Source organism: Anas acuta, chromosome 12 (assembly GCF_963932015.1).
Source record: "Anas acuta chromosome 12, bAnaAcu1.1, whole genome shotgun sequence".
Classification (NCBI taxonomy): domain Eukaryota; kingdom Metazoa; phylum Chordata; class Aves; order Anseriformes; family Anatidae; genus Anas; species Anas acuta.
In genome coordinates, this window is record NC_088990.1 from 12,369,338 (window position 1) to 12,391,200 (window position 21,863).

The 21,863-nt window shown below is 40.3% G+C and overlaps 1 protein-coding gene across 2 annotated transcripts in view; it reads right to left on the reverse strand.

The window, feature by feature from the left end:
• Positions 1-21,863, reverse strand: part of HCN4 (hyperpolarization activated cyclic nucleotide gated potassium channel 4) — a 149,751-nt gene that overhangs the window by 125,940 nt on the left and 1,948 nt on the right. The window contains exon 1 of one of the 2 annotated variants that reach the window (XM_068695220.1): positions 12,432-12,528. Coding sequence is in view for 1 of the 2 variants with exons in the window: in XM_068695221.1 (XP_068551322.1) it covers positions 12,432-12,481 (50 nt within the window). In the remaining variant the exon portion in view is untranslated. Of the gene's footprint in view, positions 1-12,431; positions 12,529-21,863 lie in introns of those variants that run through there. The other variant, XM_068695221.1, reaches the window with a different exon arrangement.

The window sequence follows — 21,863 nt, forward strand, 5'->3', positions numbered from 1 at the left end:
AACTTGCAGATAGTGTCATACAGTTTCATTACTTCCCCGAGGCTACACCATCTTGGTTTCCAGTCCAAACACTAGAAAATTTACTTTGCTTCATAATTGTAACTATCACACTGGGGTACATCTTTGCCTTAGAGCCAGAGAAGATCTAACTCTGGAGGGACTCCTTGGCACACTCATAAGCTATTTGCTTTTCTTGCTCTAAAGCTTTCCTAGAAAAAAAAGGCCATAATTTGTGCACTGAACCCCAGCAACTTTCAGCTTCGAGAACAATCTGATGGACAATGTAAACTAGATCAAACCTCGTGCTGTTCCCTCACAGCCTGCACCTGAAATGCAGAGCCTTAAAATCAGCCAGCAGCACTAGCAGGTTTCTGTGGAGCAGGGCTTGGATAGACTTGGGATTCCGGCCCTTGAAGCACTTAAATTTTTCTCTGCAGTTGGAAGTAACTAACACCTCTTCCTGCAGTTACAAAACATTATGTACAGCCACGCTTTTTCAACAGTTCATCTTCCTTCCTGCTGTCAGTGTCAGCAGTATACAGCAGAGGGACCCAAAGTCTTCTGCAGCTGTGCCTGAGCATTGTGTCACACGCAGCAGGAACACGGCGAGGACAGCCTCTCACAGCAGTGCAGGAACAGGGACAGAGACTGACAAGGAAAAAGTCTTTTGAGCTCAGTTCCCCAACACACCAATTAAACAGAGGCAAGACACACATATATTTCTAAAGGCTTTTTTTTTTCCTGCCATTGTTACAGGTCTTTGAAAGGTAGATGGATGGATCAGGCCAGTGAATAAGTGGGACAGTGGTAATGCTTCTAAAATAGCATTCCCTACCACTAATAGATCCCTTTTCTCTGTATCTGAAGGGTAAAATGTCGGGTTTCTTTGCCTTTCTTCTTGTTGTTGTTACTAGATATAGCTCTGGAAATATATATATATTTTTAAATGGTAAACAGCTCTGGGGAGAAAAGGTATAATTGATGATGATGATTAGACTTGGACAAAGAGGCATCCTACTGATAATTAGACTGTGATAAAAGACGTTTTCTACACCATATATTTTCTACTCATTTCTCCCTCCTAAAGTGAAGCTTTTGGGGGGTTCTTTTGAGTTTGAGGCTTACATTAGCCTTGAAGTACATGCAATAATACCATCTGGCTTTGACAAAATCTGTACACCCCGCTGGTCTCAGTATGCTGTGTATTTCCTTTTGTGCTCATTTACTAGCAAGTATTTGTTTCTCTAACTTGGTCTTTCAGCTCAAGTTGAGCCTCAGAGTGGTAGTACAGCGTTTTATCTTGGGTCGAAACCAAGGTGGGGCTTTGGAACCAGCACTCACAAAGGATTCCAAAGTATGATGCTTATTAGACAGTAGCATATCAATTCCCCTGTTGTTCAGCCACCTACTAATTTGGGGTAGAGCAAATTGCCCTAGCTAGTACCAACACAGTGAGCAACATCAAGCTGCTGAACAGCTCATCCCACCCTGAGCTGGGCTCTTGCACAACCCAGGAGGCAGCGCTGAGCTACACAAGTTGCAGCACTCAGAAACTAGAAGGACCCACCTCCAGCAGTGATCTGGAGTCTCAGCCATGCTATCTCCTAATCGCACAGGCCAACTGGCAACCAAGACACAAGCTCAGATCTGTGGTTCTCTTTCCAGAATCTACACAGACATGCACCTGTGTGTGTACATTCACAGAAATGTGTATTTATGTATATAGCCAGTGAACAAAAGTACACATCATTCTCAGGGTTTCTTGTTTGATGTGCCCGATCTAAATATTTGTACTTTTAAAATAAACTTCCCTTATTCACACACCACATCCACTGTCATTCAGATAGACAGACACATGCAACAAGGCTTCACACAGCCTCCAGGTACTCAACCCTCATACCTAGAAAATAAGGAATTTGTTTGCTTTTGGTACCTGTGCTAAGGATTTAGTCTTTCTACAGACTCTACAGCTATCATAAAACATTGCTCCATTTGGCTACAGATAGAAACCTTCTAAAGCAAAGCTGGGAATTTCACAACAGATACCTACACGCTCCTTCCCCCATCCCATTAAGACCAAACTTGTGGCATAAGACCAGCAAGGCCAAATAACACAGACTATAAATGGAATGGAAGTTACTGCAAAAGGAGAAATTTTATTTCCTTGACTCCAATGGCACCTCAAAATCTTTTAGTGTCCTACCTCATTGCTCCAAAAGAAAGCAAGTCAATATTAAGGAATGTCTTTCCTTTCACCTGATCATCTTATTCTCTCTGCAATTATTTTAAACCAGGCCTTCAAAATCAAATGATCTGTTTTAAAACAGTGCCTGCCTAACAATTCATTTGGGGGTTTTCTGCATCTTGAAATGTTACCTTCCCGCAAATACATAGCAAAATGAATCTGTGGTGTTTGCCTCATACTGTTCATGGAAGCTGCTCCATTAGAGAAATACCAAATATTTTGAGACTCAAAAGAAAAGAGACATTGAGATCTAACTATATCGGTGAATAAACTGTATTTAAACTGCTTCAACTGACAAGCTCAGAGGTAGACTTAAAATATATGATTTCTACCCATGGGTTGTTCACTTACATGAGAAAAATGATCCAACAGTCCTCTCCAGATGGCAAAGGCAATTTGGATTCATTACACTTTGACAGAAGGTAGGACAACATTATTTTTTTTAAATAGATCCAATATAAGAAGCTCTAGAATAACTCCACTGATGACATTGGGATTAATTTCTGAGTATTTACTCAGACTGTCAACAGCGTTGAAACTCACATTCAGAGCAAAGGTTGACTCTGCTTTGGAAAAGATCTGTTGCAAACAAGCAACCATTCAGTCACCAGCACCCTCCTCCTGAAGGCAGGTTACTTGCAGAACAGAGGACTTGCCAGTACTTTTAAAGGTCCAGTTATATGTTTGTGCTCACACTATGCCTTACAGCTGTGCTGTGTTGTGCAACTAATGGGTTTGCCTATTATTTATTCTTTGCCTTGACAACTGTAGTTTATCTAAAAATATAGATTTTACTCAAAAAAATATTACTTGATCATAAGATCTGCCCAAGTAAAATGGATTCTCTCAGATTTCACACTGAGAAAACGAGTAATGCCACTAACAACAACATGAGTAACTTCACATCTAGCTGATTTATGTATTCATGGAGTTTAATATAGTATTGCTACTGAAGAATTTGTGACATTCCAGTTATATCTAGCATTTATGTATATGAAATACTGGATTGTACTTGAAGTTCAAAACTCCCATAGCCTAATCCTTGGCTTTCTGATGACAAAAAAAAAAAACCCTCTGAAATGGTTTCTTTCCCATGGCTCTATGCCCTGAGTTTTTGAACTTGTACTAACAATGAGATTCCCAACACCATCCTTCCAGTAACCATGAAATTCCTAACACCACCTGGCACCTTAACAGATAATCTCTACAGGGGCTTGATGTTCCTAGAAAGTAGCGTCATGAATTCAGAGTCAATGCATTTCAGAATCTAACATATGCTTAGCACATCTTCTAGCAAGCAAATGTACAAAATTTCTTGATTTTTCACCGAGTCCTCTCTATATTCTATTTAGACGTCCAGTACAGAAACAAGAAGGCAGGAAAAGTAAAAAAATAAATAAAATAATAATTCTTCATTGGGACTTTATTAAGCACTTTCTCGTATAATGACCACTATAAGCAGTAAACTCTTCTACATACCCAGACAGTAACAAGGCTCCCTGCAATCACACCAATTCCGTTAATAGCTGTAACACTTTGTGCAGATGCATCTAGTCCTGTTGTAGCACCAGAACAGGACTGAATAGTGTTCACAGCTATCTAATCTTTCCAGAAGTACACATTGCTCTGCCCATCAAAACATACCTGCCAGAAACTGTCATAAAAAAAAAAAAAAAGCCTTTATGAGTCACGAGCAGAGCTTTTCAACGGTTGCAAAAGCAGGATTTTGGAACTTCAGAGAGGAGACAGTTACCTCTCCACAGCTTTTAACAGCTGCATGTCTTCCCACTGACTTCAGTGCTCTTAACAGAGCACCAGAAAGGCAACTGCTAAGGGGACCTTACCTCTGCGCTGCACTCAAGCAGTTTCAATGCACATTCTTACTGAATTAAGCAGTCTTAATGCACAATCTTACTGAATTAAGTGAATTCTGCATATCTACACTACATCCATCACTCTGCACCAAAATATCTTTCAACAGTGTTTTGAGCACTACGAGTAACATCTGTTGCTTACGTGCTTTTTACAGAATTAACTTTCCTAAATAAAATGAGTCTTTTCCATATTGAGTTGCAACTATGCAATACCACAAAATGCAGAAGTTCACAAATGCTTTTCTAACTCCTTTTAACGGCACTAACAACAGCTCAGAGTACATGAGCCTCATGTGGGCTTTTTAGGGGTAACAGTTTTCTTTATTAAAGGATTTTCCCATTCACAAGGAAACCTTGGTCAATAACCTTCTTGATTAATTCTGACTCTTTGGACACATGTCCTCTGCTACACTGTGCAGAAGTTGCCATGTCCCACAGGAATACACTGCAGCCTTGGTAGATATCCTCCCCTTATTGCTTTGAAAAGTAGGGTTAAAGCATGTACCACAATTACTCAGGATTTCTGCACAGCTATGGTGTTTAGTGAGCCGAAGTATAGAAGCTGCTTCTGACTGACTGCAGCCATTTCTATACTAGGAAAAGATCACAAAATCATCTAGGTTGGAAGAGACCTCTGAGATCACATAGTTCAACCTCTGACTTAGCACTGACCAGTCCTCCACTAAGCCATATCACTAAGCTCTACATCTAAATGTCTTCTAAAGACCTCCAGGGATGGTGACTCCACCACTTCCCTGGGCAGCGCATTCCAATGCCTAACAACCCTTTCAGTAAAGAAGTTTTTCCTAATATCCAACCTAAACCTGCCCTGGTGCAACTTGAGCCCATTCCCCCTCATCCTGTCACCAGGCACGTGGGAGAATAGACCAACCGCCAGCACGCTACAGCCTCCTTTAAGGTACCTGTAGAGTGCGATAAGGTCACCCCGAGCCTCCTCTTCTCCAGGCTGAAAAGATATTACACAAGGAATTAAACAATATGTTCTTGGTAGAAATTCCTGACATTTCCTAATGCTAAAATAATTTAGCATTACTTAGGAAACAGCTTTAATCTATGGAGTCTCATGGCCCTCCACCCCCTTGCTACAGGAATGCAACACAACTGTGAATTCATGGAGAGAGAAATGCTAAAATGACCATAAAAGAGAGTAGTATCACTTCCATCTTCTGACTGGAGGATGGGGGTACACCACAGGGGATGAGGAGTATTTATATGTGTGTACACACACACAGTCTTTTTCATACCAAGATAGTTTGGTGGCAAACCAGACGTTGACCTCCAGTTTCCCACATCTCTGCATCCTAGGATCCTCATTTGCTATTAGTCTTTTCCCAGCTACATTAGGAACCCCTGGCCAAAGGGCTCTAAGCAGGAAAGGCAGAGACCATCACCCTGCTCTGCCTAGCAACCATTATCAACAGGCAGATTTTTATCGTCTTTACTCTCGCCCTCGTATCCATAATGCCTGAGAAATTACCACCCTATAATTTCCCTCCACTTTGTAGGAACAGTTCTGTGCTTCAGCAGGCATAAAGTGCCTTAGGCTACCTATTTTCAAGATATGATTGCACATCTGGGGCACATACATTAGTTCAACAAAAAGTCTGAGCCGAAAAAGACCAGAATTCTATTGACTTACCTTTGTATTGCTGCAGATATACAGTACAGAATAAAACTACTGCAGATATACAGTATATAATAAAACAGCTCACATTGCAGCTAACATAGCAGTTTACCAAACTCTGAACACAAAATTAACTGGAAATCATTTTAAACTCAATGAATGCATGTTTTTGGAGGCGGGATATGGATTGCTGAGATTTTTGACAGTATTTCAGACCATGGAGAGATTGCTACAAATTGAGTGAATCAAGTCAAACTACTCCCTTGTTCACAATTTAGTAAAAACTAACACCTAGACTGCATCCATTTGTACAAGCAATACACAAACCCAACAAAATGTAGGTGTTGCTGCTTTCCTGGGAGCGTGCATTTTCCATTTGGCTAAGCTTCACCACATGGATTCTTACAGACAAAGAATTTGGAGTACAAATTAGACCTCACTATTCTTAAAACACAACAGGAATAAACAAATTGATTTCCAAGAACACCCATCTCAGTGGAGTTGTCAAAGTTGATATAGGGAAAAAGACACCAGAAATAACGGCTCATATTTAATAGCGATAATGAAACAACCACACACACATTCGTACACAGATAAACACACAAACACACGCAAAACTTAGTTCCTGAGGATCCACATACATGCAGAATCTCTACCAATTCCTTTTGTGAATGACACAAAGATTGGCAAATAATAATGATTTCTGTCAGCAAAACACAGCACTTCCGTAAATTGAAGTGATTTAACAGTGTCTGCTTTAATACAGCAATGTGCAAGGTCATGCACCTAGAAGTCTAGAAGTGCCTACAGATCAAAGAGTTATTTCCTGACAAAGCAGAGAACCTGAAAAGGACTGCCTGTCTGCATGGGCTCTCAAGGCTTTTGTAACCGTGGGCTATAAGCAGCTATGTAGTGAGGAGGAAATGGAAAGATCTGGGAGAAATCCCTAAAGTAAGGGAAGAGTTCAGTATGTTTAATTTATCTTAAAAGGGTATCAAGAGATGAGGTGATTATTTATGAAAAGGCATTATGCTAACAACTAAAGAGCTTTGTAAGTGAGCACTGCAACACATAAAAATAACGTCTCCAAGTAAGTGGGAGATAAATAGAGAGTACATTTTAAAAGCAAGCTGATTAACTGGCAGAACAAACTGAGAGAGGAGAGGCTGAATTTTCAGTTGTTAAACAACTTTGTATCAGGAGAGGTTGCTCTTCTGGAAGGTTTGCCTTAGCCAGATACGACTTCTCACCCTTCAGTGAGGAAGAGATGAATGAAACGGTCTCTTTGCCTTCAGAGAATCTAGGACAGCTGTACAATGTACATTATCCTTGTGGGAGAAATGCTAGTAGGTGTTGGCCTATTTTTTTTTTCTGAACTACAAATACTGACAGAAGCCTATCACTATGCATACAATAGCAAGTGCCAAAGCAAGAAATCACCCAGATGACACGGCGAGGCAAGTATTATGCAGGTAGCTGGTGCATGCACAAGAAATTGTACAGCCTAACATATGTTAACTCAAAATCAAGTGCATGTAAACTGTGCAAACATGCTGAAGCAATTTGAGAATTAAATTCAGTAGATGTTAAAGACTGGTATTACTTCTGTTAAATTATTTTAAAAATAATAATGCCATGTAACATGTACACTGTTTTAGCTATAGCCTAGGTCTAGACAGCACCCTCCAAGCTGCACATTCACTTGTGTCCGTCTCAAGCAGCAAGTAGTAATTCAGGGCCCGAACTCTTCCCAGACAGATAAAATGTGTCCTCTATACTTTTGCTCTCTTCGAGTAACTGACCTGTTATGACTGCTCAGCTCTGGGTGACAAAAGCAAGTCCTACACAAACCAAACTTCTGTGTGCTCTTCCTGTGTGGAAGAGGCAAACTGGTTCTCGCTAGAGGCCCTGTTTGTGTGTTAGCAATCCACAACCTGCAGAGATATTACTGCCCAGTGCGCCATGTGCTTAGCTAACGGCATGTCAATTCAAATTACAATTACTCTGAGGAAAGAGCCTTACAACCAGAAGCCTTCCAGGTGGCTCAGCAGATTGGTCCATTTGCCATACATGGTAGAACAAGTTAGCCTTTTCTGACTATGCCTTTGGAGTAAAAATATCTCATTAAATAATAATTATGGCAGGAGTGAGCACTACTCTTACACTAGATGAGCACTAAGCAGGTACCCAACTGTGTTTTAGCTCACTGGCTGGGAGCAAACACCATTTGCTTTTGCATGCCCAACAGCTGGATGCAGGCAATGGGCAGAAAAGCAAACAGGGTACCGTGCATAATGCAGGACTCCTGAGGAGCATAGATGGCAACTCTAGAATACCCCTTATCTCCCTGTCACAGCTCCAAATCAAGCCAGGACACTGCCTGTTCCCTAGCACAGCACACAAGTCTGTTACACAGATTCCTGTGCTACCCTCCTCACCATACCTGACTGTCACCCAGCTGTATGGTAAGCAATGCGATCACCACACAAAGTTTGTTCCTTTTCCTTATTTTGCCTTCAGGTCTCAATTCTGTGGTGTTTGCACACATAAGAAGGCTCACCAAGAACAGCTTCTTAGTACAGTGAAGATTCCAACTCAGTGGTTCACCTGATAAACATCCTCAAAATATCTCAATACAACTGTAAAAATAAATTGTGTCCTTTCACTGTGCAAAAGGAAGAATTAATATTGAACAGCTACAGATCCAATCAGACGTAGCTCCTGTGTGACTGAGCCAAATTTATAATTACTTCTTCTACTGTATCAATCTTCAAGCAATGCACTTCAACTGAGAAAGTCAGCAAGAACAATTCCGAAGTTAACATGACTAATGGAATTTGTAAACTTTCATATAAGAAAAGGCATCAGCTGGAACCTCAACTCCCTGACTTGTTCTCTTTAATCAGCAATGACTTGCCAGTATCGTCTGGATCTTCACACTGTTTCAAAGAGCACATCAAAAAGACTAGATAGTCTAATAAATAAAAGACAAAATATTTCTCTAACTCCTTTGTGAATGTTTCTTTCTCAGCTGTTCTCCTACACCCCTGCAATTACACTTCAACAACATTAAGTTTCATGATCCCTCTTGCTTACCCAGATTAAGCTTTAGAAGTTATAAGGTACTTGGTTCATCGCATCACATCACTGACAAATACTCCCACCTCTCTTGCCAGAAAGAATTGCATTTCTAGCCCTTACGTTTGCAAACTAGAGCTTGGAAATATGTGCACACTGAGCCTACTGTAATTCTAGAACAACAAAAGAGGTAATGAATTGGCACAAGAACCCATGTTCTTGAAGCTGGAGATTGTCCATTGGTGTCTATAAAACGCAAGCAAGGCAGCCTTAATGGAGTAAGGGGGTAGCTGCTTGCTGGTGCTAATTCCACGGGTACTTAACGGCAAGGCTATACAGAACCTTTTCATCTCGTTATTTCATAACTAAGGTGTCCCGTAGTACTTGTAGATAAGCAAACACTCTGCTGAGGCACTAAGAACTACCTAGTTCATTGCACCCTTAACCCTCCCCTATAAATTCTTGATTACCGTTTTCTTATGGAAAAAAAATAACAATTTACATATTTATGAGCAGATGATACAACTTCTAAAAACTGATCAAAAACACAGTGTTGTGAAAGGACTGCTTTATATGTGCCTGAATGGGAGAAAATTCTTGACAGTTTAAGTCCATACGCTTGCATTTGAGGCTGATCAGCTAACATTATGAATGTAAGTGGCTATTATTCTTGTATTTCCTACGACAGCAATGGAAAGTCACATTTATATATCATATTGCAGGCAAAGACACCCTATTCTGACTCAAGCCAAAGTTGCCTGTGGTATGTGCTTCTGACCCAGTATGTCATCTTTGCCTCATAGATAGAGACTACAGGGGATGTTTCACTAAAATCCTGCTGGCACATGATGTGCAATGAACAGATTAGCAAGTGCCTACAGTGTAAAAAGCAGTATAAATCAGACAGAACTGCAGAAGAATCTCTTCTGATCTGTAGAAAACTTCAGTCCATGGCGTACTTTCTCCCATCCTACTGACAGTGCCTACACTGCAAGCAGTGCCTCCCCATGCCCAGCACTCCTAGCTGAATTAGGAGCTTGCCCTCCGGTTCTGAAGGTCACTCTCACTGATTTTCAATTGGTTTAAGCCAAGACAAAAATCTGAGTTTAAAGCATAAGCCAGCATGATCCTAACAGTTGCCTCCTAGCATATTTTATGTAGCTAAGGATTTACCCAGTTTCATCTTTTTCCATTCTGACAACAAGCAATAATTTGGAAATCCTTCTTTGGGGAAATAGTAATTCTGTGATGAAGTTGTATGAGATGAGAGGAGTTCAGAGCTAAGTATCTGAAAATCAAGTAGCACTTCATGGGATGTATTAAAAACCAATGGGCTTAAGTGATTTGACAAACGTAGAAAAGGTCACTTGGCAATTAAGTGACAGAAGTTGTTTCAGGACATGTGCTCTTGCTTCTTGAAGGCTTATTATTAGAGCAGGTAAGAGAGGCTGAACGTCTGTACACCAGGAGAATGAATGATGCACGTGCAAGTGTGCAAAATTCACACAGTACTCATTTTCCAGCTGCTGTACATGATATGCTGAGAGTTTCTTTCACATTTGCATTGTCTATTTTTTTTTTTTAAGAATGAATAAAGGAATTTTATCCACCCCTTCTTAAAGGATGAATATTTATTTCTAACCTAGCACTGATAAAGATTGGTGTCTGGGTATTATGCTTGAAATGATTTCTTAAGTATTATGTATGGCTCATTTGATGTTGTGTGAACTTTATTTTAGTACTGCTCCATGGTCTGTTTGCTGCACCCCTCTCCCCGCTTTTTGAGCAGGATGGAGAAAGGGGGCGCTTACTTCCGTTCAGGAAAGGCTGCTGCCTGTTCTTAAGAAAGGGAATCATGAGAACAGTGTGCTGTAACAGATCTCTGGGGAAAAGCATACAATCAAGAAAATCCAATAAAAACATTTCCTTGCTCTACTCTCAAAGCTTCGAGCAAGCTATGGCTCAGGGTCTTTCTGGTTATCAAGGATACCTCTATGTTTAACAGCCCATCACAGGTTTTCTTTGTCTTGAATTTGCCTGATTACTTTTCATACACATTGAAACTTTTGGCATCGATAACACCCTATAGCAAAGGAGCCTGTACAATAATTGTGTGCTCTGCATTTTGTAGTTTTATACCTTTTTCTTAAAAGGAATAAAACCTTTCAACATCTGAAATAATATATCTTTCTTCATTTTACAAAAACCTCTGATTAATGCAGCCTCTGCTTTGTTGCTTTTCGAAACCTTACAAAACAATGGTCTTACAGAACTCACACCTGCTGGAGAAGAAAAGCTACAGATTGCATTACCTTGCTGTGCTGCTTTAAACGTAAATGAAAAGCCCAGACAGCCTAAAAGGATCATTTCTTCTAAACATGGAGTGTGTTTAACTTTACTTGCAAGCATGTGAGTCTGCACTGACACTGAAAAGCAAAGTACTTTCTGCTGTGCACTGTACAACAAGACCTTTAACATTGCCAAATACTCTTAAATTGCTGCTGTGTTACTATCTTAAGAACCGAGCCTCTTTGGCTTTTTACTCCACTAGCGAGATATCTACAAGTGGAACGGGCAGCTCTCATAAGCAGGGTCATCTTGCCCTTCTATATGGGATTGTACCTTCCACATGGAATTAAAACTTGGAACATACAGCGGAACTGAACTTTCAAGGCCAGAAGTATAAATCAAAAAGAGAAAGACCAAAAACTTTTAGACTGTTACTACCAAGACAAATAGACAAAGCCCATCCGTACGCCAGTGAGCTTCATTTTGTCTTGAAGGTAATTCAGTGCAGTAGCATTTACGCACTTCCTTCCAACGGGGTTTCTCTGACCACCCAGGGAGCATGAAAAAAACATGGTGAAGGATATGTGGAAGTCATATCAAAACCATCTTCTTTTTGGAGGAAATGTCAGAGTTGTAGGTGATTTATAGATTCTCTACAGCAGTGGCTTTCAATCAGTCACACTACTCTACAGAATATGGAACAGTCTCTGAGGCACTGGAAATTTTAGCACAGAAAACCATTCCCTTCCAGTCCTTTACCCCTTGAGTTAAGAGTATTCTTTGTCAGCCTCTTAGAAAATAGACACAAAACAGCTTTTTGACATTAACACTGTTGCAATTAAGACATTTTAGATTTACTTTATAGTAAGTGTGGTAGAGCTGTCAAAACATTTGTCTCTGGAAAGGGTTTTTTGTTTATATTTGAAAAACATTGCTATGCAGCACATGAAAAAGAAGCTTCAGAATGATCTCCAACCTTCCACTCTGACCCTCAGCCTCAGTTCCACCCAGATAACAGAAATGCCTCTAAAATTACACTTTTCTTGATTAATGTGATAGCTTATGCCAAATGACATCTAGTTTTCCATTGACATCAGACGGTTATTAAATGTTAGTGAATAACCCATCTCTGGAATGCTAAGATAGAAAAACAAAGTATCTTCTATCCCAGGTGGCATTTCATCTATCATACTTGATTTTTTGCTGAGAATAACAACTAAGATTGTGTTCATTTGCATCGCTGTCTATTCAGGTCTCGTGTTAACAACAACAAATAAGACAGAGAGGCTCTCCTTCTTACCTTCTGTCAAAGGATATCAAGAAGAAATCAGCTGAAGCTGGCAAAACCATTCTGCTGTGAATTTGCTAGAAGATCAGAGCCATAGCCAGGTTCTGAAAAAAATGACAACAGATACCTCTCAGTTTTCATGCAGCAACTAAATTAGACTGAACTAAGCAACTGCCTACTGTATTAAAATTAAAACATAACTTAGAGCATGGAAAAGACATTCCATATTTATGAAATGCTGACACTAAGTTTTGCTCCATAAAACATGGTAAAACAAAACCAGTTCTTGTCCAAGGCAGGCACAGAGATGAAAGTGGGTTGTTTCAGTTATTTTAAAAGCATAGCTTGACAAAATAGCCAAAACTTAATCAGGCTTGCCTATTTGGCAACTGCTCCTCAGTGATATCAGTTGCAATGGAGATGATTATGTCTGGCCACCTGTGTCAAAAGGGAACATAAGAGATAGATATTCACACTTGGAGGCTGCTCAGGTTGATAGGTGTCCAGCTTTGTTATAGGGTATTTACACACTAGCCCTAATTCTGCTTTGCAGATTGGCAGTCCATAAGCATCAAAGGACGCATTTTAGATAACAGCATTTCTATACGTTGAGTAGAAGCAAAAGGTTTCACTGGTAGAAGACCTTGGCCAAAGTCTGACATGAAAAATTCATTTTTTTGCCTTTTGCTTCTTTTATGAATTGATAGGCTAAGATGATGACCAGGTACTCTTCCTATGGAGAGTACTGGGGGGTTTTCAGCAGAAGACCCACATCCCCAAACTTGCGTTACCTAGCCCACTTACTTAGCCTACAGTTAGCAAGCTACAGGCCAAAGAATAAAACCCATTTCTTCAGAGGCTTCCAATGGATCTTCAGAGTAAAAGGAAATAGAGTAAGCAAATACTGTAATTCAGTAGCAAATCATAATTGACTAATCATAATTTATTAATACCAGAAACCCAGACTTCTGTTTGTCTGGTGTCTTCCAGGTAATTGCTATTTTAGGCACCGAACACATGGTATTACACTGTACACGTTGCATAAAGCCATCATCCCAGGCCTCTCCAGCACTTATAGATGTGATTTGCAGACACAAATCCTGGAGCGAGGAGGCAGCAGTATGGAAGACAGCACTTGTCCTCTACTTCCTTCAGCAGCTCATTAGTTCCCTCACATTACAGGGTAACCTGACTTCACAGGGGACAGTTGCTGTTACTGAAACAGAGTGGTTGCATCAAGTCTCTCTCCCACTATCCAAGAGTTCCTGAAGTATCTCAGCTCAGGTACCGGCTTTTCATTTATTGTACATGGGTTTGAGACACACTTGAAGACATCAGTGGAATGATTGCTAGTCACAGTGAATCCCTGCAGCTAGGCAATAAAACTGACAGGAGAAACTGAATGTTTATAAAGCTATATACATGGGGAAAACAACCACCCTAGCTTTGCTTATACAGAGAGGTACTTTCAGGTAACAATTACCACTAAGGAAGAAGATCATGGGGTTACCTCAGGCAATCCTAAGGAAATGACAGCTCAGTACACACTATTTTTTAAGACGCAATTGATATATTAGGAATTACTAGAACCAGAGCAGAAAAATTGTTACCACCATGTGTTTTTTTACTGGTGCATTCTGCACACTGAATATCGTACATGCTTTGGTCACCTCATTTAATAAGGATACAAAAGAAAAAGGTAAGATGATTTCAAAAGAACAAATCTATTGAGGAAAAACTAGGAAGACAACAACCCTGGTTTAGGAACTCCTTATGCAGAAATCTCTGTAGACCAAGAAAAGGCACTAGGAAAGTGTTATTATATCTTCCTCACTTCGCTTCATATGCTTCCTAACCAGCCACTGTTAGCCAGGGGTATTGGCTTACAAGGATTTGTTCTTGTATAAGAAATGGAGCTTTTTCTAAGCTTTCATTAGGGAAAAAAATGCTGTTTTCTGGGCCCTGAATCACCAATTTGAATGTACAGCGTATGTCTTGTTTTAGGAAGGCTTCAGAAACATATTCAATAACCTCAGAAAATGAAAGATGCTTATACACTTTGTCCCCTGAGCTCTGCTTCTGCTGCAGTTCAAGAAGAAAAACAAACATCCATTACTATGGATGATAATAGAGTTTTCTCACCTATGCATAGCAGTATCTGAAATGTGTGATTACTTGATGCATGTGAGACAAAAATGCTGCTTCCTCCTTTCCGGAAAGTTAACTGGTTGGTTAGTTTGCCAAATCACAGCTTCACAGGTGAGTTTCTCATGATACACAGGAAGACAGCACTCAAGAATAGGGACAGATTATACATGTATGCCTGCCACTGATTGGAAAAAGATATTCAACAGAATATACCCTTGTTTTGAATGTCTGACTTATGCTGTTTCAATCTACCATTACCAATGAGATTTCAATATGGGGCTAATGGGAACCCAGCCCAAAGAGCTGACAGGGAAAAAAAAGAATCATACATACTCAAATTAACAAAAAAACTATAGTGCACATTACAGCATAGCACACTTTTTGTGCTGCATCACATGCAGTCTAATGTCAAAGCAAAAGTCCTTCAGGGCTAGGGAAGGAATGGGTCTTTAACTTTTGGTTTAGGCTTTTAGCACAAAGAAAGATTTCCTACGTAGCACTGCATGCTTCTGATCAATATTCTTCTCCTCCACATACTGTCATCTTTACTGAGATGGGAGTGTTTCCAGTATCTAATATTACATTATTTGGGAATGTGACAAATACCTGATATTTCATTCCCTAGCTCATAGGCTCCTGGCACAGGATATAGCCAATTTTCATGGAAGTTACTTGTATCCTGCTGCAGACCTCCAGTTTACATGTGGTAGATATGAGCATCTGCATTAACCTTGATCTGAAGGAAAACATTTTGTTATATAAGCACAGTCCTGCTCCCGTAATGCTATTCATATCAATATAAAACATGGGGGAGAATGAACAAGTAAATTAAATAGTGTTCTGCTGCTTGTTTCCTAAACTGCGTGGGATGTTAGGGGACTACAGACTCCTTCTGGTAGGGCACATAGCCCAGGTTGCGTGTCAGACTGCAGTACTGATACGCACTCACATTATCACTGCTGCCCCATCCAGCTCGCAGTGCCTCAGCAATCCCGAGGACACCCTGGCTGACTTCTGTCTTCACTTCAGACCATCTGGGAGCACTAAACTGCACTGCCACCTCATCGTGCTGCTGCCACTCTTCCATCACCCTCTCTCCTCACAAAGAGATGTCAAAACCAGCATCAAATCACCACTTTGTCACAACAGCAGTGATGCTGGGCAGGCATATAGCATGCTAAATGTACAGAATAAGAGGCTGGAAGCTAAAGACTATTTTCCACACCTCTGGTGGACAGGGCAAAACATAATGACTTTACATGGCAGCAAGTGAGACTCATTCAGACATTATCAAATGCTTTCAAATGGCGAAGATAGTTCTGCACAAGAGTAGATTGCCCAGGTAATTCTGGAATTGTGTCACTGAAGATTTTCTTGCAAGCAGCTTTGCCAAGAGAGGCAAAGTTTGTAGGAAAAGAGAAACATTTTGTTAGGCCAAGCTTACAAATATTAAACTCTGCATGCTTCTGGATGCCTAGAGACATAATTGCGCACAGAGGTTTTTCTGGTGGTTTTGGGTTTATCATAGCCCATCCGTGCATGGGAAAACTTGGCAATGAAAAGGACTGTTTCTCCTCCAACAATCCTCATCAAAAAAGGGGCATACAACAAATGGCTTATCTCCAATCTGCAGTTCTCTCTTCCACCCATCTGTAAATTTGAATTAATTAATAAACGCCCTTACGCTTTCAAGGTCATGGAAAATGAAAGGCACTCAGCAAAACGGAGGCACTGACAGTGAAGGGTTTTTATTATTATTATTGCAAACAGAAAACTTGTGAGGCAGAAGCACTTTCATCTATGCCATATGAGGGTGTGGTGTAAATACCTGAAGTAACTAGGAAAATAAAACTAACATTCACACTTTTAAGGAAAAGGTACAGCATTGAAGAGGCTTTCAGGGTAGGGCATAACTGCATTATCTGAGCATTCCCTAGGCTCCCAACCTTAGATGCTATCGCGCTGGGGAAACTTGGTGTGCTAGCTCTAAGGAACACCACGGAGCGTAGAGTGGAGTGGAGACACCACGGCTAGGCTCTGTAATCAGGTGGGGCCTCGATTGTTCTTGTGCACAAAGCTGCACTTTTTGCCACCCTAAGCCAAAGACCTGTCATGTTTTGACAAATGCTGTACCCTAGTGTTCTTTTTGCTCATTATAATATCATTATAATACCAAAACACACCTCCATCCCAAAAGCTACCCGCCTCCAAGGTGCGACCACCCCTCACTGAGCATGCGCTCTGAATTTCTCGGAGCCTATTACTTTAAACGGAAACGGGAAAACTTTACACCAATCATAACTAAGATATGCTTGACTAGAGCCACTCAAGCTCCACCTAAAAGATAGAAAATAATATAAATTGGCCCAAGAGAGAGGGGATGTTAGGGAAGATACCATCGTCAGGGGAGATACCATCCCAAGGACATACAACATCCTTAGGACCTCCTGACTCCTGGGATCAGTCGACGGGCTGAGCCTCTCTTCCCCCCCCATTGGGACGCCTTTGGGTGAGATCTGAATATTTGCTTATAAATCTCTATAGAGTCTTTGATCCTTTTAACACTTTTATTTCTAGGCTGCGCACCTAGAACACCTAGAACACCTAGAACACCTAGAACACCTAGAACACCTAGAACACCTAGAACACCTAGAACACCTAGAACACCTAGAACACCTAGAACACCTAGAACACCTAGAACACCTAGAACACCTAGAACACCTAGAACACCTAGAACACCTAGAACACCTAGAACACCTAGAACCCACACCTAGAACCCACACCTAGAACCCACACCTAGAACCCACACCTAGAACCCACACCTAGAACCCACACCTAGAACCCACACCTAGAACCCACACCTAGAACCCACACCTAGAACCCACACCTAGAACCCACACCTAGAACCCACACCTAGAACCCACACCTAGAACCCACACCTAGAACCCACACCTAGAACCCACACCTAGAACCCACACCTAGAACCCACACCTAGAACCCACACCTAGAACCCACACCTAGAACCCACACCTAGAACCCACACCTAGAACCCACACCTAGAACCCACACCTAGAACCCACACCTAGAACCCACACCTAGAACCCACACCTAGAACCCACACCTAGAACCCACACCTAGAACCCACACCTAGAACCCCTGTAACACCTGTGTATTTCATGCATACTAGCTTGCTTTTGCAGATAGTCACTATCACCGGCAATCCAAAAGAACCTGATTATCTGTTGCTGTAATAAACCATACTTGATTGCATTGTGATAGCTCTCATTAATGCAACTAGGGTGAGGGTGGTTATCCGTGATAGTTCAGTGTTCTGAATCTAACCAGACCCCCAGGTGGTTATTACGTTTTTGGTGAATGTCTGAGTGGACCCCCAGGCGGTTATTACGTTTTGGTGAATGTCCGAACGGACCCCCAGTTTTGGTGAATGTCCGACTGGTTCAGTACTCTGAATCCAAACGGGCCCGTGACGGTTAATCAGCTACACCCCTTTAACGCGACAGAGGGAAGTTGGAAAACTAAAAAGGGAAGAAAGAACATAAATAAATTGTGCTTTGAATAAATGGGACCCTTCACTAGAAAAAAGCCTAAGGCTTTAGAGAACAGAGTCTCAAAACACATGATAAGGCCAAAGACATCATTAAATCAAGGATCTTCAAGCTAATTCAGCTACACTGTTGTTTTGTTTTTTTTTTTGTTTGTCCCTGTTGATAGTGGACAAGCTCTTTTCTACTGGCTGCTCACTAAAGAACTGGCACAGGGCTCTTGCACTTCTGGCCAGAGAGACCTCATGTAGATAAGCTGTTTTTTGACAACTATATCTGCGTACTTATTTGAAGCTCCTGGCTCAACCCAAAACTCTCTAGCGAATCTTACCGTAATCAAAATACATAAATGGTAGAACTACATGGCTAGTTTTGAGTCACATAATTCAATGTCCACGTCACATACACTGCTATATGAGATTCCACAGCTTCCATGTGAACTTCAAGCACCCTCAATGGGAAACAAATAAAATGATTTAGGGAGTAAGATGAAAATGTCATTTAGATATATAGTGCTTGACAAGTTAGGAACATCACCATTAGATAAACGGCAACAGCATATGTACTTATGGAAACAATTTCTGGAGACACATGCAGACAAACTTCTGGAAAGAAAATTTCTTTGGAGAAAATGTTTTGATTTTGAGAACAAGAAGGATCAACTGCTTAAAAATTCTGGAAGACCCTAAGCCAGAAGGATCACTTAATTCTTGCGCTGCCTCAATGGCAGAACATCCATCAATTATTAATCTTGATATGGCCACCAAAAAGAGCAACTCTGAAGTCTATCTGCAAAATCAATCTCAGCCTGATGCCTAATTCAAGCCAGACTTTTGCTATTTTGTAAGGCAGGAGTGAAATCTTGTCACTCAGAAAATAGTCCAATTTGTTTCCTTTTTTCCACTTAGAAATTTAAAACTCATTGCAAGGCATACAATTCAACAAGGAAAAAAGTGAAACAGGATAAAAATCATGAGGAAGATTCAATGGCTGCAGCTCAACAGCTGGGAAAAGAGGTCTCTCAGCAGGTGTGTGAACTTCTGACACTCCTTAGGACAGCAGAGGCCATCACAGTGGGCCTGCAGTATCACATGGCACTTGGCTTCAAACTGCTGCAACCTCTGAGTTCATCTCTCTCTATGCTGACATATGTTGACAGACCTGCATGAAGACGTTCTTGTGATGGATACAGAACTGCTATGTAATAATCAAATACTGAGATGCTGTAATTTCATTAGCACTGAGAAATCTGGGCAGCAAGGCTTCTGACTGTCAGATCACATTCAGATGAAAGAAGGACCAATTAACTATGTGAGACGTTGATTAATGGAAATGAACCTGTCAGTTTCAGAGGAAGTCACACAGCTACTAACAAAGCAACTTGAGCATAAGGTAACACAGTTTATTATAAAAATCAAAGCCATAAATCAAGTGTTCTGAATAGAACATTTTCACTAGCCTGTTATATATGCCACTGTGAGTAATTCTATTTATCCCTCCAGCTGGATAAAAGAGGATGGTAAGCTGTCAGTACCACTGGGAAACCTTCAGAATGGATAGGAAGCAGCTTTGGTCACTAATTCTACCCATTTCATGCATCTGGTAGCCCCTATTTTGTTAATACATTACTTGTCCAACTTGTGGAAGCGTGCACTTTTGGCAAACATACACTCAAACTTAGTAAGAAAGTTATTGCTGTTATCACCACCATCAGTATTACAATTAACACTGTAAATTGCTTTAAAAAACAAGCAAACAAAAAAAAAAACACAAAACACTAGTACCAAACCCAATAGTCATGTATTCTGGACAATCCAGGCTAGTACACATCATTTTGCCCTACTCTCAAACAGTAACAAATCTGTTCTCATCTTCTCTGAGGAAAAACAATTTTTAGCACATTATCAAATCCATATTGTGCAGGAACAGATCTCTCTTCCTGCTTGCACCTCTCTGTTTCTGGCTCTCTAAAACAAAACGCTTTAAATATTCAACAAGGTAAAGACCCTGCATTTTAACCTTTGTATTTTAATTTTTCCACATGCTACAACAGCCTAAGACCACAAGAACAAATTGCAAAATGAAAGCACATACATAAATAGCAAAATAGCAAACAAAACCAGGGGAAAATTACAAAAGTAAAGTAAAAGGGCATCTTTCTGAATTGAATGGACACTGCTGTTTTGGCAATGACATTAACATACAATCAAAAGAACACTAATGGTTGAAAAGTTTTCTTGGGAAGTACCAGACTGCAATTTTCAGGAACATTCACAAGGAAAAATTGAGCTAGTGGGATTATTTGTAAATCAGGGTATGGTCAAGTTGCAAGACAGAAAAACATTTATTGTTTCACAGTCTCTCTTCTCTGTAGCATTTCCTTGTACATTTAATATCTACACATATCAATAGGCAGCATGCATTTGGTAACAAAGTAGATTGGTCACTAAGCCCTACAAGCAACAGTTGCAGAGAGAATAAATTTGAAGTCCTGACCATAAAGGTGGCTGGGTGAGGTTGTAAGGAGCCTAGTAAAAATGAAATGAAGTACTTGAAACAAGTAAGTTGATGAAGGTAAGGTGCACTTGAAACAACAAAAGAAGCTGGGGGACAAAAGAAGTTGAAAAGAAAATAATAGACTTAAGAGAGATACAAGAGATCATTAACAATCCACCTTCATGAAGATAAATCAACTTTACCAATAGGCTCCCTTTCACTTTAGACCTTAGAGGCACTGTGTGGATTATTAAATGCACTCAGTTATAACTGCTGTTTAGCTTTTTTTAATGTTTCAAACAGAAAATATGTTACCTGTTTTTTCTTGATGGAAACTGATGAGCAGATTGCTGGCTGACTGAAACATAACACCCAGACTGACATATTACCAGACCAACACCTCAGCAAAATCCAGCCGGTACCATGTGATGGAGTAAAAGACGGGGGGTAAGCCACACAGTGATTTGACAAGAGAGGGAAAGAATTATAAATCTCACCTGTTTAAGGAACTTGCCACTTTAGGGGATTAAATTATTTAGTGTCCCAACCCAAACCATTTTTAAAATAGCTTTCACCTTCCAGACGTCTTTCCCTTCCTCGAATTAACAGAAAAGGCCATTTTATGAGGACAATAGGAATGCTTACTTTCTATATACTACTGCCTTTTACAGAACTGTTTTAGCTTGTCAGATACTATATACCCATGAAGGCTTCCCAACAAAACTCAGTAACAGGGCTACACACTCGCAGGGAGAGAATTAACTTTTACTGCTACCATCTGCAAAGTGTCAAGCAAACCTGAGGTACACCACAATGATAAACCCTGAGCACATACGTGCAATTTGCTATCTCATCTCTGATGAAGCACATATTAACCTGTCAGGCTCACGTGCTAGTCTTCTTTTTTTCTGTATTCTATACTGAAACTTAGGAAAGAAAAATAAAAGAAAATTGGCAAACTCATTCACCTTTTGTAATAAATAAATAAATAAATAAATAAAAATTAACATGTTAACAATCTTTCTACATCTTTACTCTCTGAACACAAAATTATCATGCAAATCCCCAAAGAAATCAGAATCAGCAAGAGCATGCCTGTATTTCCACTTCACACTTGTTATTTCTCCTGGATCACACCTTACCCTACACACATATAAAATCTTAACACACTACTGTAAAACAGGAAGCAAACCCTTGTCAAACAAAAACTATGACTGGAAAAGTAAGCAGTGCTAAA